This window comes from Manacus candei, unplaced genomic scaffold, assembly GCF_025592945.1.
Source record: "Manacus candei isolate 608988 ecotype Guabito, Panama unplaced genomic scaffold, ASM2559294v1 h1tg000014l, whole genome shotgun sequence".
Lineage (NCBI taxonomy): Eukaryota > Metazoa > Chordata > Aves > Passeriformes > Pipridae > Manacus > Manacus candei.
In genome coordinates this window covers 66,662,902-66,676,304 of record NW_026138062.1, presented here as the reverse complement: position 1 = coordinate 66,676,304, position 13,403 = coordinate 66,662,902, and the positions used below count along the sequence as shown (strand labels likewise).

General features: G+C 40.9%; 1 protein-coding gene across 2 annotated transcripts in view; it reads right to left on the bottom strand.

Annotated features, from left to right (window-relative positions):
- Nucleotides 1–13,403, bottom strand: part of APP (amyloid beta precursor protein) — a 203,032-nt gene that overhangs the window by 129,618 nt on the left and 60,011 nt on the right. For both annotated transcript variants that reach the window (XM_051779758.1, XM_051779760.1), the window contains exon 3: nt 7,244–7,373. In XM_051779758.1, the coding sequence (XP_051635718.1) occupies nt 7,244–7,373 (130 nt within the window). The remainder of the gene's footprint in view (nt 1–7,243; nt 7,374–13,403) is intronic.

Sequence of the window (13,403 nt, the reverse complement as noted above, 5' to 3'; positions counted from 1 at the left end):
CAACTAACATCGATCATTCAAGCAGGAAACTGATTTATCTTTTATAAGCTCCTAAACATTCAAACAAACAAACAAGCAACTAACAACAGCAACAACAGTAATTGCTGCCATGCTGTCTTTAGCAAATAGTTATGAAGACAACTTTCACATGCCAGTGACCATGTCCTGTGATCTGTTCCTGAAGTGTGGACACTAGCTGTTCTGGTTTCCTTTGTTCATTGTAAAGAGACAAATAAACACATCATTGTCAGTGCTTACCTATAAGAATATTTTTACTGCTTTAGGAGTAGATCTGCAGAGCTGTGATGTTCAGGATCTCGTAAAGTTTTTGTGTTGTTTCTGTTCCACAAATTCTTTTCTTACTAAAACCTTGCTCATCAAACAAGTAAAACATATGTACACCTTAAGAATGCACAGAAATACACAAGTTCAGATTTCTTTCTTCTTCTGGTCTTGTTATACAAAAATAAGACATTTTGTATTTACTCTTAGTCATCCATAAAGGTACATTCCGGTCATTGGGAGAATGCTAATTTTGCTTTATCTCTTCACGTCAGGGTTTCTTACGCCTCCAGCTAGGATTTGACTAAACCAACAGCTGAACTGATGTTTGGCTCAAGTGAGGAGGTGGAAGCCTCCAGAAACAGAGCTGTGACTGCCTGAGCAAGCTTTTGTGCTACTGGTAGGCAATCTCATTCAGGATTTCTCTGCCCACTCCCTTTTCCTCCAGTTGATATTTTGTTCCCTGAAACATGCCAAAGGTCACTTTAGTCATTTATACAGTTCTGCTCTGAGAAGAAAAATACTTGAAAAGACACAGTTATAAACCATGAGGCGATACAGCTACTTAGAATTATAATAAAAATATACACTTGTTATTGTTTGTATGAATGATCAGTAACCCAATGATGCTTAACAGCTCTTTCTCCTCTATTACTGAAGCTGAACATAAAATCCAGGCCAGAAGAGTTCAGGTATAACAGAAAACCATATCTATTCACTGAAGCATGTCAGGGCATGCTCTTAATTACACCACTGCACAGAAGCACATTTAAAAACACATTGTAAGAACTGAGGCCCTAAAAGCTTGTGGCAACGAGTTTAGCTGTGAGGACACAGCAACAGAAGAGAACACTGCCATCACAACACCAAGTTGCTGTCAACATGCAGCCAAGCACAGTTCTAGACCTGGGCAGGGACCCGGTTTGGGAGCACATGCCACGGCCCTGCTGCAGTGGGAAGAAGCCAGTGTGTTAGGTAGGACACCTCATTTTCCCTGCAACACTTGCAGTTTCACCAAAAAAACGTGCCTAGTTTTCTCATCTCATCAGGCAGGGCCTTCTCACCCACCTGTCAGCACTCTACCAAAAACACCACTAGTAGGCAGGAATACTATGAGGGAGCAAAGACAGAGATGAAGTATTTCCCTCAGTGAGCAGTTACACCTTCCACTGCGCCTAGGATTGCTCTAATACCTATGGACTCCCCACTAAGCAATTCAGACTGTCAGTATTTTTGGAGATCCTCTCCTTCCTGTCAGCTAGCACTGTCAGAAAAACTAGACATGATGTAGTTGTGTAGGCTGAAACTAAGAGAATTTTTTTATTTTAGGCAGAGTGTGGTGTGAGGTTTGTCTGCATCACTCACAGGGCTGAGCAGAGACTGAGGCAAGCTGGAGGCGGATAGCTAAACTAATGGGGACAGGAAAACTCTAGGACAATTGTTTAATATCATCCTGTTGATTAGGCACTGCATGGAAAAACCAGTGGAAAGTACTTCCAAAGTATCCAGAAGAGAAGCTCTGCCACTGCAATTAGAAATAGGTGCACTACAGTGTGCTTAGGGGAGGAAAAATATCAAGTTCTGCCATGTAGCAGAAGTAAACAGGCACTTCACATGCTTGTGTGAAAAAATTCCACTGTTAAAATTGCAAGTAAGCTACTAGAAGAACCAGAAGAACTGTCAATGACATATATCTCTATTTAAACGATTCGTTCCAGGCATAACCTTGGTGTTTTCTTTACTTTAATTGGCTAGGCACGCATATCAAAACTTGAGCATGCCTCTTCTTCTGACATCAACAAGTGGATAACTTCACAAGCTGCTAAAATAATAAAGCATGACAAGTTAATAAGTATTTTCAAAGACGTTTTTGTTAAAACCAGAAACAGAAGCCAGCTTTTCACTTCATAACCAAACAGCAAAACATACTTGTCATATAACCTAATTCGCTTGTTTATGAACAAATGACTGCAAGTAATCACATTTGGATTGACAGAGGCTATATACATAATGAGATTTCAATACATCTGGATCCTTCAAACACTGTCTGAGTGCAGTGCTTAGCAGCATACATTAACAGGATAATGAGGCGGAGTCACACACGAGCAAGCACTTTACATAGCACAGTTAACCAGTGCCCTGGTAACTTCCCTTTTACCCCACCTCACCATGTTCTGCCTGCCATGGCCACGACTGATCCACCAACATTCACATAACTGAGCCTCTCCTCCCTCTCCAGGGCTGTGGTGCACAATAAGCAGCTCTGCTGGTGTGTATTTCACCAGCAGAAAAAGAAAGGTCACCTATTCAGAAAAGCATGGCCACAAATTTATCCAAGGTATTCAAAGAGACATGGCACAGAGACAAGGATGCCTGCTCCCACCACCAGCAAGGAACAGGGAGTGAATTACCTCATTTCACAGCCCACACTGCACGAATGCACCAGCTGCTTTTCCTCAGGCACGCAGTGAAGAGAGGAGAGAGCACAAACCAGAACTGCTTTTTGCCCACACTGCCCTGACAGAGGCAGAAATCCTGCCCTCCTGCTGTTGGTGGCAGAGCTCCTACCAACATTTCCATGCCAGGTGTGCTGCGATCCTATTTCCCCAGTAACAGTTTCCATAAGGCAAAGCAGAAACCCTGGGCTTCTTGGCACCGTCTGATGCAACCCTGCAGCTGTGCCACCCAGCAAGTCTGCCGTCACCATTTTGGAGGGTTTAGTTTTAGAAGCACATGCCATGTGCCTGCTGCAGGTGTCAGGATGGATGGCAGCACAAACACTGACACTGAGAAGGGAGTGCTCCAGATGCCCACCCTTTCACCAGCACATCCCATGGCTGCTCATCTTCGCCTGATCACCTAGACACATCCATGGTTCTATGTCCAGCAGCACACCCCTCACTCAAGTAGCATAAATTAACTCTTTAAGATTTGTATTAGTAAAAAAATCCCAACTAATCCTCAAATCCCACTGTTTTTCCCCTGTAGGCAGCACTGACACCACATTCAAGAGATCTAAATAGCCACCAAGATTCTTATTTTTGTCACAAAGTGGCTAACAGAGCTTGAAAGCCATAATAAGGACACATTGGAAGATGTTTTCTAAAAGCAGGAAGACAGTTTTAAGGTAAATGTCTTCAGTGTGTTCCCAAAGGTAACTAAAATTTACTCAACAATTTTCTTTTCACAAGAAGTTTCCCCTCTTCAGCAAACCAAAACTGTACAGTAATCCCATGTCCTTGAGAGCATGCAATGAATACACTGGTAAATCAGATTTATTGCACAAGAATATTTTCTGAAAGCCTGCAGATTTAAGAACACTGCAAAGTCCTGCACACAGGCACAAAAATCATAGCTTAAATTTCATTAAAAGCTCTTCTTCTTTGGATTCAAATAGAAATATTTTTAGGGGTCATATTTCTGTGGTCACTACAAAGACATATGGCTGACCCAAATAAGGGACTTTCATTTTGCCTTATTTAAATTATGGTTTTTATTGTTTAGTTGCATTCTCTTAAGAAAATATGAAGCTGTGAAACCTAGCCAATCTCATGGATGTTACTAAAGTGTACTGCTACAAACAAATGCTGTCCTGCACGAGTCTCAAAGATGAAAAACCCCTGGAGCAGCCAAGGGCTGTAGTGATATGTTCTCCACATGTCTCAGAAAGCCTCGGCTGACAACTGCAATGCAAATGGACTGTGAAGATGCTCTGGCCTGAGAGCAGCCAGATTTCTGTCACTCACTGCTTCTCAACCCTGTGAAAAATAAATGTCAAGATGGAAGAAACTACTGAGTTGACTCAAGATACTTGAGGTGATCCTCACAGCAAAGTAAAATTAATGCTCAACCCTGAAATAAGCTGCCCACTGCCAAATGTACTTATGGCATCTTAATTCTTACCAGATGGATTTAACAGTGGTCTACAGCAAGGGTCTATCTATTTGGCACTAAAATTACCAAGGAATGGGCACTGCCAATGCCCAACTTCTGGAATTGCCCACAGCTACCATACCAAGGACAGCTGAGGCACATGCAGAGCTGCCAGGCGAGATGCAACTTTTATAAATTATCTTTTAACACTGAAGAAGTCCTAGGAGGAGACAAAGAAATAAAAAAGCTCTCTGGACTCCTCAGCTCTGTAAAAAAATAAGATTTAGGAAAAAGTATTTCAAGACAGACATAGTACTGCTCACGGTGATAATTTATAAAATCAGTATCCTCATAACACTGAGCTGTTAGTTCAGGTTACAAGATTATCTACGAAAAAGAGCCCAACAAGCCAACATGATACTGGATAAAATTATAAGAAGTGATAGTCTGCCAAAGCTATGACACACTGAAACACTGAATTCAATCAACTCCCTGCCTCCGGTCTACCCCTTGACATATAAGGCACCAAGAATATTCAAGGTATTTGACCACAACTTTTATACTACAGAAAAAAAAATCAAAGTAATTTAAAAGAGTAATTAATTGTCCAACAGAAAAACTAAATGAATACTCAGTTAAAAAAACCCCAAATAACACTTTTGGGCGGGAATGACTTCTCTCAACGGGCTGTGCTCTCAGCCTCATGTGTGGGGAAATGACCCACTCCTCCATCCTCCTCCTCTAATGAACTTTTACCACATGTAAGAAAGTACAACATTGACCACACACAACAAGCAGAGTGCTGGTTGACAGAGAAATAACAGATAATGGCCACAGTCACCATTTCTCCTCCAGAGGAAGTAATTATGTGGCCACCTATCCCCAGTAAACCCTTGGAAACATCAGTATTTAAGATTTATTCTAATCAGGGTCAAAAGATGCATGTCAGCATAGGAGAAGGATGACAAACACAAACACTGGCAGAAATGACTGCATAAACTTCAACTACAATGAAATCAGATAAAAAATAACATATGGAAGGACTGAAAAATAGAAAACAGGAGCTAAGTGCTAATGAGCATGAAGTGCTTAAAATTCCAAATTTTTTGCCTCCAAACCCTACCTTGCTATCTAACAGACATACAACCTGCAATAAATTTTCTTTCAAAACTGCAGCTCAAGAAAGACACCTTAAAAGTCCAAGTCCAGCTTCTCACTCCTGTAAGGAACTGCATATAGTCCTGTTCATAAATTTATGAACTTCCTTCTACATGATTAGACTTCTTACGGCTTTTACCAGAAGACTGTTGGAGCTCCTTATGCTTGCAGATACTTCCTTATTATTTGCAGATTAAATTTATTCATGGCCAATTTATATTCATTTGCTCTTGCAATGACATTGTCTTTTAGCTTAAATTAGGTTGTAAGTTCTCCAGGGCACTGACCAAATTTACATAAAGACAGAGTCCTAAGCATAACAGTTCCCTGATCTTAATTCAGAGTTTTGCTTATGATAACAAGACAATAAATAATAAAAATTAGTTTTTATAGTTCCACCAGTCTGATGTTCTTCCGCCACATCTCTCATTAGTGTAAGTGCACTTGCATGGAAGCTGATCAAATATATCATGATGACTCTAGGTGAGACTGCAGTTCTGCCTTACCTCTAACAATTGCTTATGTGGTTCTATACATCTATTGACACTACAAGCTCATGTTTCTATCCTAACTATGAAAAACCAAAGAACACTCAGCAAAAAATGGGTAGAAGAGCATGTCCCTTTTAACATTAAAACATGTGGTGGAACTGACCAACTCAACTCATGTAGAAGTCTGGAAAACACACAAAAACCAGTAGGCTCCTTCTCACAGTCAGAATTCATATTGATATAGGCAGGTCCTTCTCATCACAGAAAGTCTTGAATTTGGGTTCTCCTTGAAGACTTTTGCTCAGAATAAACTAGTCCTGCAGAGCCTCAGTAGCATCAACAATGATATTCTGCAGCGTTAGAAACACCTATTTTGTATCCATACAAACATCCATCATATCTAGAAACTTTACTGACAATAAAACTTCCCTGGTACTTGGTACAGATTTTGTACACCTGCTGTTTTGGCATCTTCTACCAGACTGGTAACATTCTTGTTAGTTAGTCTGCGGGCCCAGCTTTGCTAAGATGACACAGTCGCTGCCTGGGCATCAGACGGAGCGTGCCATGTGTTTCGTTCACAAATGAACGAAAATTCTAGAAACATTGTGCATTTTCTGGATTTCTTTCATTATTTTTTTCAGGGAATAACTGGTCTGAGTTGCTTTCCGTGCCTTCTAGCTGCTCTGGATTAGTAGAAAAGCAAGTTCCAGCTCTGAATTCCGGCACTTATCACAAATCAAATCGCAGTGGTAAAGCAACATATTTAAATAGCTCACTGAATAGCCTCAAGAAAATGCTGCACCCAGAATGTTAATGAAAACATCAAATTAATATGATCCCATTTTCCAGATGCTGACAGAAGTAAGGTTTAACAAAAAATTGAAGGCCCAAACCTCCCTTTTAATTGATTCAAAGCACCAAGGACACAGGAGAGAGTACCAAGCAACTGCTACAAAAATAAAGTTGCAGAAAGAAATAGGGGGATTCATAATCTAGCTTTTGCTTTTTTTCAATAAAAACAGATTCTCATTGCCTTTCACATAAGAGACCAAGTACTAGATATTAAAAAAACAATGCGGGAAAAAAAGTAGTGCTTAGGGAAAGATGGATAGCTTATAAGCAAACAAACCTGTAAACTGGGTGTACATATGCTTGTTTATACACAAAGAAAAGAGGGGAGAGGGCAGATAATGACAAAAATCGGAGTAAGCAGAAGACTGTTTTGTAGTCACTCATGAAAACAGCACTGGGAAGAGCGGGAGTATTTCCCCTCTAGTTAATTCAGTTTCAAAGGACTGAACAATTGGACAAAACCCACCTCAGAAAAGATGATAATATTGAAGTTTCTGAAGATATTTATGTAGATTCTCTATCTTTTTCATGAAGAGACTGAAAAAATGAGAGCAGGAAAACCAGACTGAAACCGAGTCACTCACCCAAACACCTGTAGGGAACCACAATATGTGGGTGGCCATTGCACTGCTTCCATCCCCTCTTGCACCAGTTCTGGATCGTAACTGGCTGGTTGGCTTCAACAACATTGGTGATTTGCAATTCAGGGTAGACCTGGAGTTAAAAGTATTAAAAAGGACAAATGTTATCACAAATATCCACTCTAGGTCATGCAATACCGTCACACGTGTTTGGAACGTGGATATCACCAACACAGTATTCATTTTTCCTCTCTTCTCTCTGTTCTGCTGTGTGATGTATTTACTTCACAGTATGACTATGTGCACTTACCTGAAAAGCTGGTGTGTCTGTTCATCAGTAAAAACACGTGGCTGCCAGCTCAGAATAATTATGGTGGTAACAGCTGGCTGTCAAAATTATAACTTGGCCAGTTATGCTTGACTAAGCTAAAGATCAGGTAAACAGGTGTTTCATGGTTAAATACCTTCTCCTCCATGTCTCAGCTATTGCAAAAATCCATATGTACAGGGCATAATCTTCATTCAACTAAAATTGATAGCATGCCTTTATGTTTATCTCAACCACTTTAACAAACATCATAATTCTTTCCCCCTGCATAGTATCAACAGTCTGTTGAATGAGTTATTCCTATTTAGGCTTACATGACCAATTTCTAAATTGCTGAGATCAACATTCTATCTGCCTTAATACTGCAATACACTTCTACATCCACGACCATGCCATCACAACAAACTGGTTGACTAATTTATTGACAAACCACAACTTCGGTTTTCTATCCCCCTTAACCCCTTTATCCCATCCCCCTTTTCCAGTTTTACTGTCAATAATGGCTTATATGACCACCTTCACTGAGGATGGGTCTTAGTCACTGACTTCTGTGCAGACTCACCTCCCAGTCACCTCCTACACTCACATTTCATTCCACCAGGAGCACATTACCTCCCACTACACTGGGAAGGAATTTCAGAGCACACAAACCACATCCTTATGGATACCACTTAACAGGAACATGTGCTCCTGGAGCACACCAAATGAGTGGTTAGCCCACACCAGCAGGCCAGGGCCAGCCAAGGCAAAGCCTGCCAAGTGCACTCAGCATGGACACTCAGCCCCTGCTGCTTCACTCCATGCTCCCAACTCACTGCACCACAGCAGCTGCTGACATAGCCCACGGCTCTTGCTTTTCATTTTTCAAACTGGCTATCTACCAGCCCTAACATCAAACTCAGAAGAAGGTTATAGTTTTCCTTTGCTTTTTCTCTAGCAATCCTAACCAATTTCCAAGTGTGCCAAATCTGAAGATTTAGGTGCACTGAAAACTACTGTCTACTCGTACCTACCAGTGGAAAAGCAAAACAAGGAACAAGTCTGAAGTAATTGCAGATGCTCCAAAAACATCCTGTAGAGAAGGAACATAATCCAAAACAGAGAGAGCTGGGTTAAGATTGGTGAATTCTGAGAGTCCAAAACCAGTGCCTGAAAAACCCCTGTAAGAACCTCAACAGCCCTGCTGATTTTTCTGAATCATGGATCTCCACCAAGCTCACAGCAGGTGTGCAAAACCTGTATTAAGTACCAGGGAGGTTTTATTGTCAGTAAAGTTTCTAGATATGATGTATGTTTGTAACAACATGAAATAGGTATTTCTAAACCTGCAGAATATCATTGTTGATACTACTGAGGCTCTACGGGACTAGTTTATTCTGAGCAAAAGTCTTCAAGAAGAGCCCAAATTCAAGACTTTCTGTGATGAGAAGGCACTCCCCTGAACAAAGGCTAAAATCTAACTCTGGCAAAAAATGAAGCAAGTAGGCTATTTCACTGCAGCTTGAGCAAAAGTCTCAAACTTTAAAAGACACTAATAAACAACACTACAGCCTCCTCACATATGAGATCAGTAGTCTTCGAATGATTATGCTCTGGTCCACATGCATGGGAACAACAGAAAGTAATCAATGCATGATTGGAAATAATTGGATATAATTCTTACTTTCATTAAGAGACAGGAAGGGGCTAGTACAATTGTAAAATCAAACTACATTAACAGCCTAATGCACAAAACAAGAGCAGGTACAGTAACAATGCCAAGGAAATGACTACAGAACGAAACACTGCTTAAACAATGCTACACAGTTTGAATGTTAACCCTGCCTTCTATTACAAAATAGAATTTTTTAATCAGATACTTCTTGCCTTGTGCAAGCACTTCAAAGAAACCATCTGATAGATCTCTGCCAGTTTAGACAGCACTTTCAGCTCACTACAGCTGACGGCTGAAGCATCGGGGAGGCTGAAGGTGCAGCCTTGGATGTTAACCCAGCACACGAGATACAGCACAATTCAATAAAGACCACAGGGCAAAACTGAAGAGTTAAAGAGGGAAAGTTTCCTGCCCTCAAAAGATTGCAGCTTTTCTTTGTTCTTTTTGTGACTGAGGCTGATGGTCATCCTCCACGTTACAAATAGAGCACCATTTTCACACTGCTTGCTGAAAATGGCTCCAAAGGAACTTGCAGCTCCCCCTTGCTCCATCAGTGCTTCAAATCCTGAACTCTGAACTTAAACAGCAAGGTTCAAGGAAAGTTCCCCTTTCTTCCTCAAGTTCTATATCTTTTCCCTTGGGTCCCCTCAGTTCCACCAAACACATCTGCACACGCTCATGCTCTTGACTCCTGTCACAGCACTGCCAAAATGGATTAGGAGGTCACACAGCAGGAAACTTCACACCTTGACTGCTGTGTAAATATTACACCACAAGGCACCAGAGCTGCCTCAAGAGCTAACAAACACACTGCAAGAGAAAGATTTGATTTTCTCTGGACACTGCCTTTAGCACTGCCATGCTTGCACTCTTCCAGGTTCGTACCTCTGCAAACATCACATTCCAGTAATTACAGCCCATAGTTACGTAACACTGGGTGCTGTCACAAGCCATGTGCTTGATATATCACAGTGACACCAACACCTTCTCATCGGGGACATCGTAACATTCCTCACGGTGAAGTGTCACTTGTCACTGACAGAGGAAGTAGATGCCTTAAATGAAGACAACTAAAAACATTTCACAGTGGCTGAACTGGAATGTTCCAGAAAAAAATTAAGACAAAAAAAAAAATCAAACCAATTTATTCATCCACGTGAAGATGCACATAGCTTTAAAGTGACAGAAAGTAGGATTTTGATCCATGAGAACAAAGACACAGTTGCTTTCCTGAGGTGAATTTCTAATGAGTAAGAGTGCACTATTAGTGTAGGGCCTCACTGAAACAATAAGATTAGAGAGGGAAATAATTTATTACTTTTATTTTTACTATTTCCCCAAGCCACCATTTTAACTGGTGGTTAGTACAGTGAACCAAATTCTAAGCAGTTAACAGTATTTGTCAGAAGTACGCAGGGACAAAGAAACACAAAGAGGCCTCTTCTTTTGCTTCTACATCAGTTACTAAACTCCTAATTTCCTCTGACAGGTCACACAAAGCTCCGTTCACCCTTCACGAGAGAAAACAGGCTTTGAATTTCATTATCAATAGGTTAATGCCAGTGTATGTGCTGAGGAAAGTTCCCCTCACTAGACTTACATAAGGTATTTGCTCTGAATTGAAGTGGGACCTACTTAGTGGCACAGAAAAATGAGCCTCATATTTATTTATAGCGTCCCTAATGAGCCAATGTTCCTTCTAGAGAGTCCACATGAGCAGTGCTAGAAAGTTGCAGGAGATCCAAACTTTCAAAATTATCACAACTTGCTGTAGAGCAATTCCCTTAATACATCTTAAAAGAAACCACAGAAGAAACAGAGATCAACTTAATCTAGAAAATTTAACTGGCAATCAAGAGTTACAGTTCATTTACTTCCACTGACATTACCAGCTCTCCTTATATACCGACTGCAGAAACAATAATCTAAAAAGCCAGTCAGGCTTCTGAGAATTTCATATAATCTTACTTATACTTGTGTTTACCACTACTAGCTCCGATTACAGATGGATTTAGGACTAAAATGTGTATCAGCTGTGTGATGCTTCCAGTTAACTTCTGGCAAGTTGAATCCCCCCCCCCCCAGGAATATTCATACAGATAAAAGAAATTAAGAAGTTACAGCTATAAATAGTCAGAACAAAAATGAGGGTGGTTTTAGCAGTTGCATCTTTAGCAACTTGGATCATTTGAACACTTTGACAGGGGAAGATAACTCAAACTAGGATAGAGTTTGATTACATCCAGACTTTCCCCTGTGCTGTCCTCCCACAGCCTTCCTCGAAAAAGAAAAACAACAAACAACCACACAAGTTAGTCTGTGGACAAGTTTACTTCCAGCTGAACCATGTGACTTTGTTATACTATACTTACAGTATCGACGTTACTTTAAATACTGAGAACTGTTCACAGCAATTATCAGACAATTTGCTTTTTAAAATTGTAAACAAAAATCACAGATGTGACAGAGGTAACCATTTACCTCTGTTTGAAATGAGCAAAGAAGTGGTTTTTTATCACTTCAGTGAAGTAATCTGCAAACAGTTACTACAAGCACAAAAGAACATACACATTTAATAACCAATGTTTAAGAAGACTGTGGTCTTAAAATTGCTTGTGGAAAACATCCTTTGGCAGCAATCACATCTGAAGGACAGCTAAACAATGCTTCAACTATGAAAACAAGCCCTCAGTTCCAGATCAACAAATTATAGTTGGATCAAAACCTATTTCTATTCCTTTCTAAAGTATATACATGCTTCCCAGTATTTTGCACTGATGTGTTACTGAAGAGCAGGAACAAGCAGACCTGCTGCACTCATTTCCACGCGTTTGGCATGTCCATGCAGAGGAAGGATATGACAATGATTTCTGTGTCTCTGCAACCTTTCCACTCTATGCCTTCGGAAGCAGCGACACTGCAGAGTCCCAGATGTCCAAGATCAGCTGCAGGAGTGGTGTCACATGAGCAGCAGTGACACAAGCACCATCAACCCTGAATGAAATGCCCTGTTCTCAGCCCTGCAGTCTGTGTCTGGAGAACAGACAGCTATATGCAAAAAAAAAGTATTATAAGTCTCAATGTAAAAATAGTTTATTACTGGTTTTTACAACAACTTTTCTATATTACTACAGTGGGTCTTGGTATAAGGTAACATTGAATCTTTACTGACTAAGTTAAACTCAGAACTGGGACTCAAGAAGCAGGAAATTTTCATCTGGTTGTTTGTTGGGTTTTTCTGTGGGTTTCTTTTTGTCTTGGTTTGGTTTTGTTGTTTGAGGTTTTTTAACTTGCTGCTGCAAAGTCGTGTAACTTAAAGGCTAAAAATTATGTCAAACTAAAAAACCTCCACAGATAAAGAACATGAGCATCACAAACTCTTGTGTAAAGACCCTTCCTTGAATGCTCTTATTTACAAGTAAAGAAAAAAACCCAAATGTTAAATTGCACACGCTTACCATATGGAACTATGGATGCTTATTGCATTTTATGTTGCCACATGCTTCAACCAGCTTATGTAATTATTTTGCCTGTTTCTCCAGCAGCTGCTGGCTCAAGTTATGATTTTTAACCCTTGCCTTCCATGCACCTGCTCTTGCCATAACTCTTGATCAGACCTGCAGGCTAACCATGTGAAGCAACACTCACCATAACCATAAATAAAGCCCAGTAAACCTGTGGTATCTGAGCTCTGCAGTCCCCTGCATGGACTCAAGAGTTGTTAGAGGCACGGGCATAACCCCTGCACTGAATCATCAGGCAAGAGGGAGAACAGAAGACATGCAAAGTTTAGAGAGATTTTAACACACCAACAGAAAAAACACCACATGTGGTCAACTTTACTAGTCCAGAGAGCCCCAGAGGTCCAAGACAGCAGCTGTTGTGCTTGACAAGAGATGAACTCCATATTGCCACGCTGGCTATCTCCCAGACACCACATCCTAGCCTCCTCCAGTTTTCCTCTGGCATTTACACAGTCAGCATTGCCTAACACAGCTGGATGGCTCTCCCTATGGCAGCCCCCTGCCCAGGAACCATCATCCCTCTGTCCAGCATGCTCCCACAGTCAGCAGGAACACCTTTCCTTCTCTGCCATATCTCTGCTGCTTCAGCTGTGCCCTGTGATGCTCAGCTACTCGCTCCTGGGCTCTCTTCTACACACAGAAGTGAAGCTACAGGGC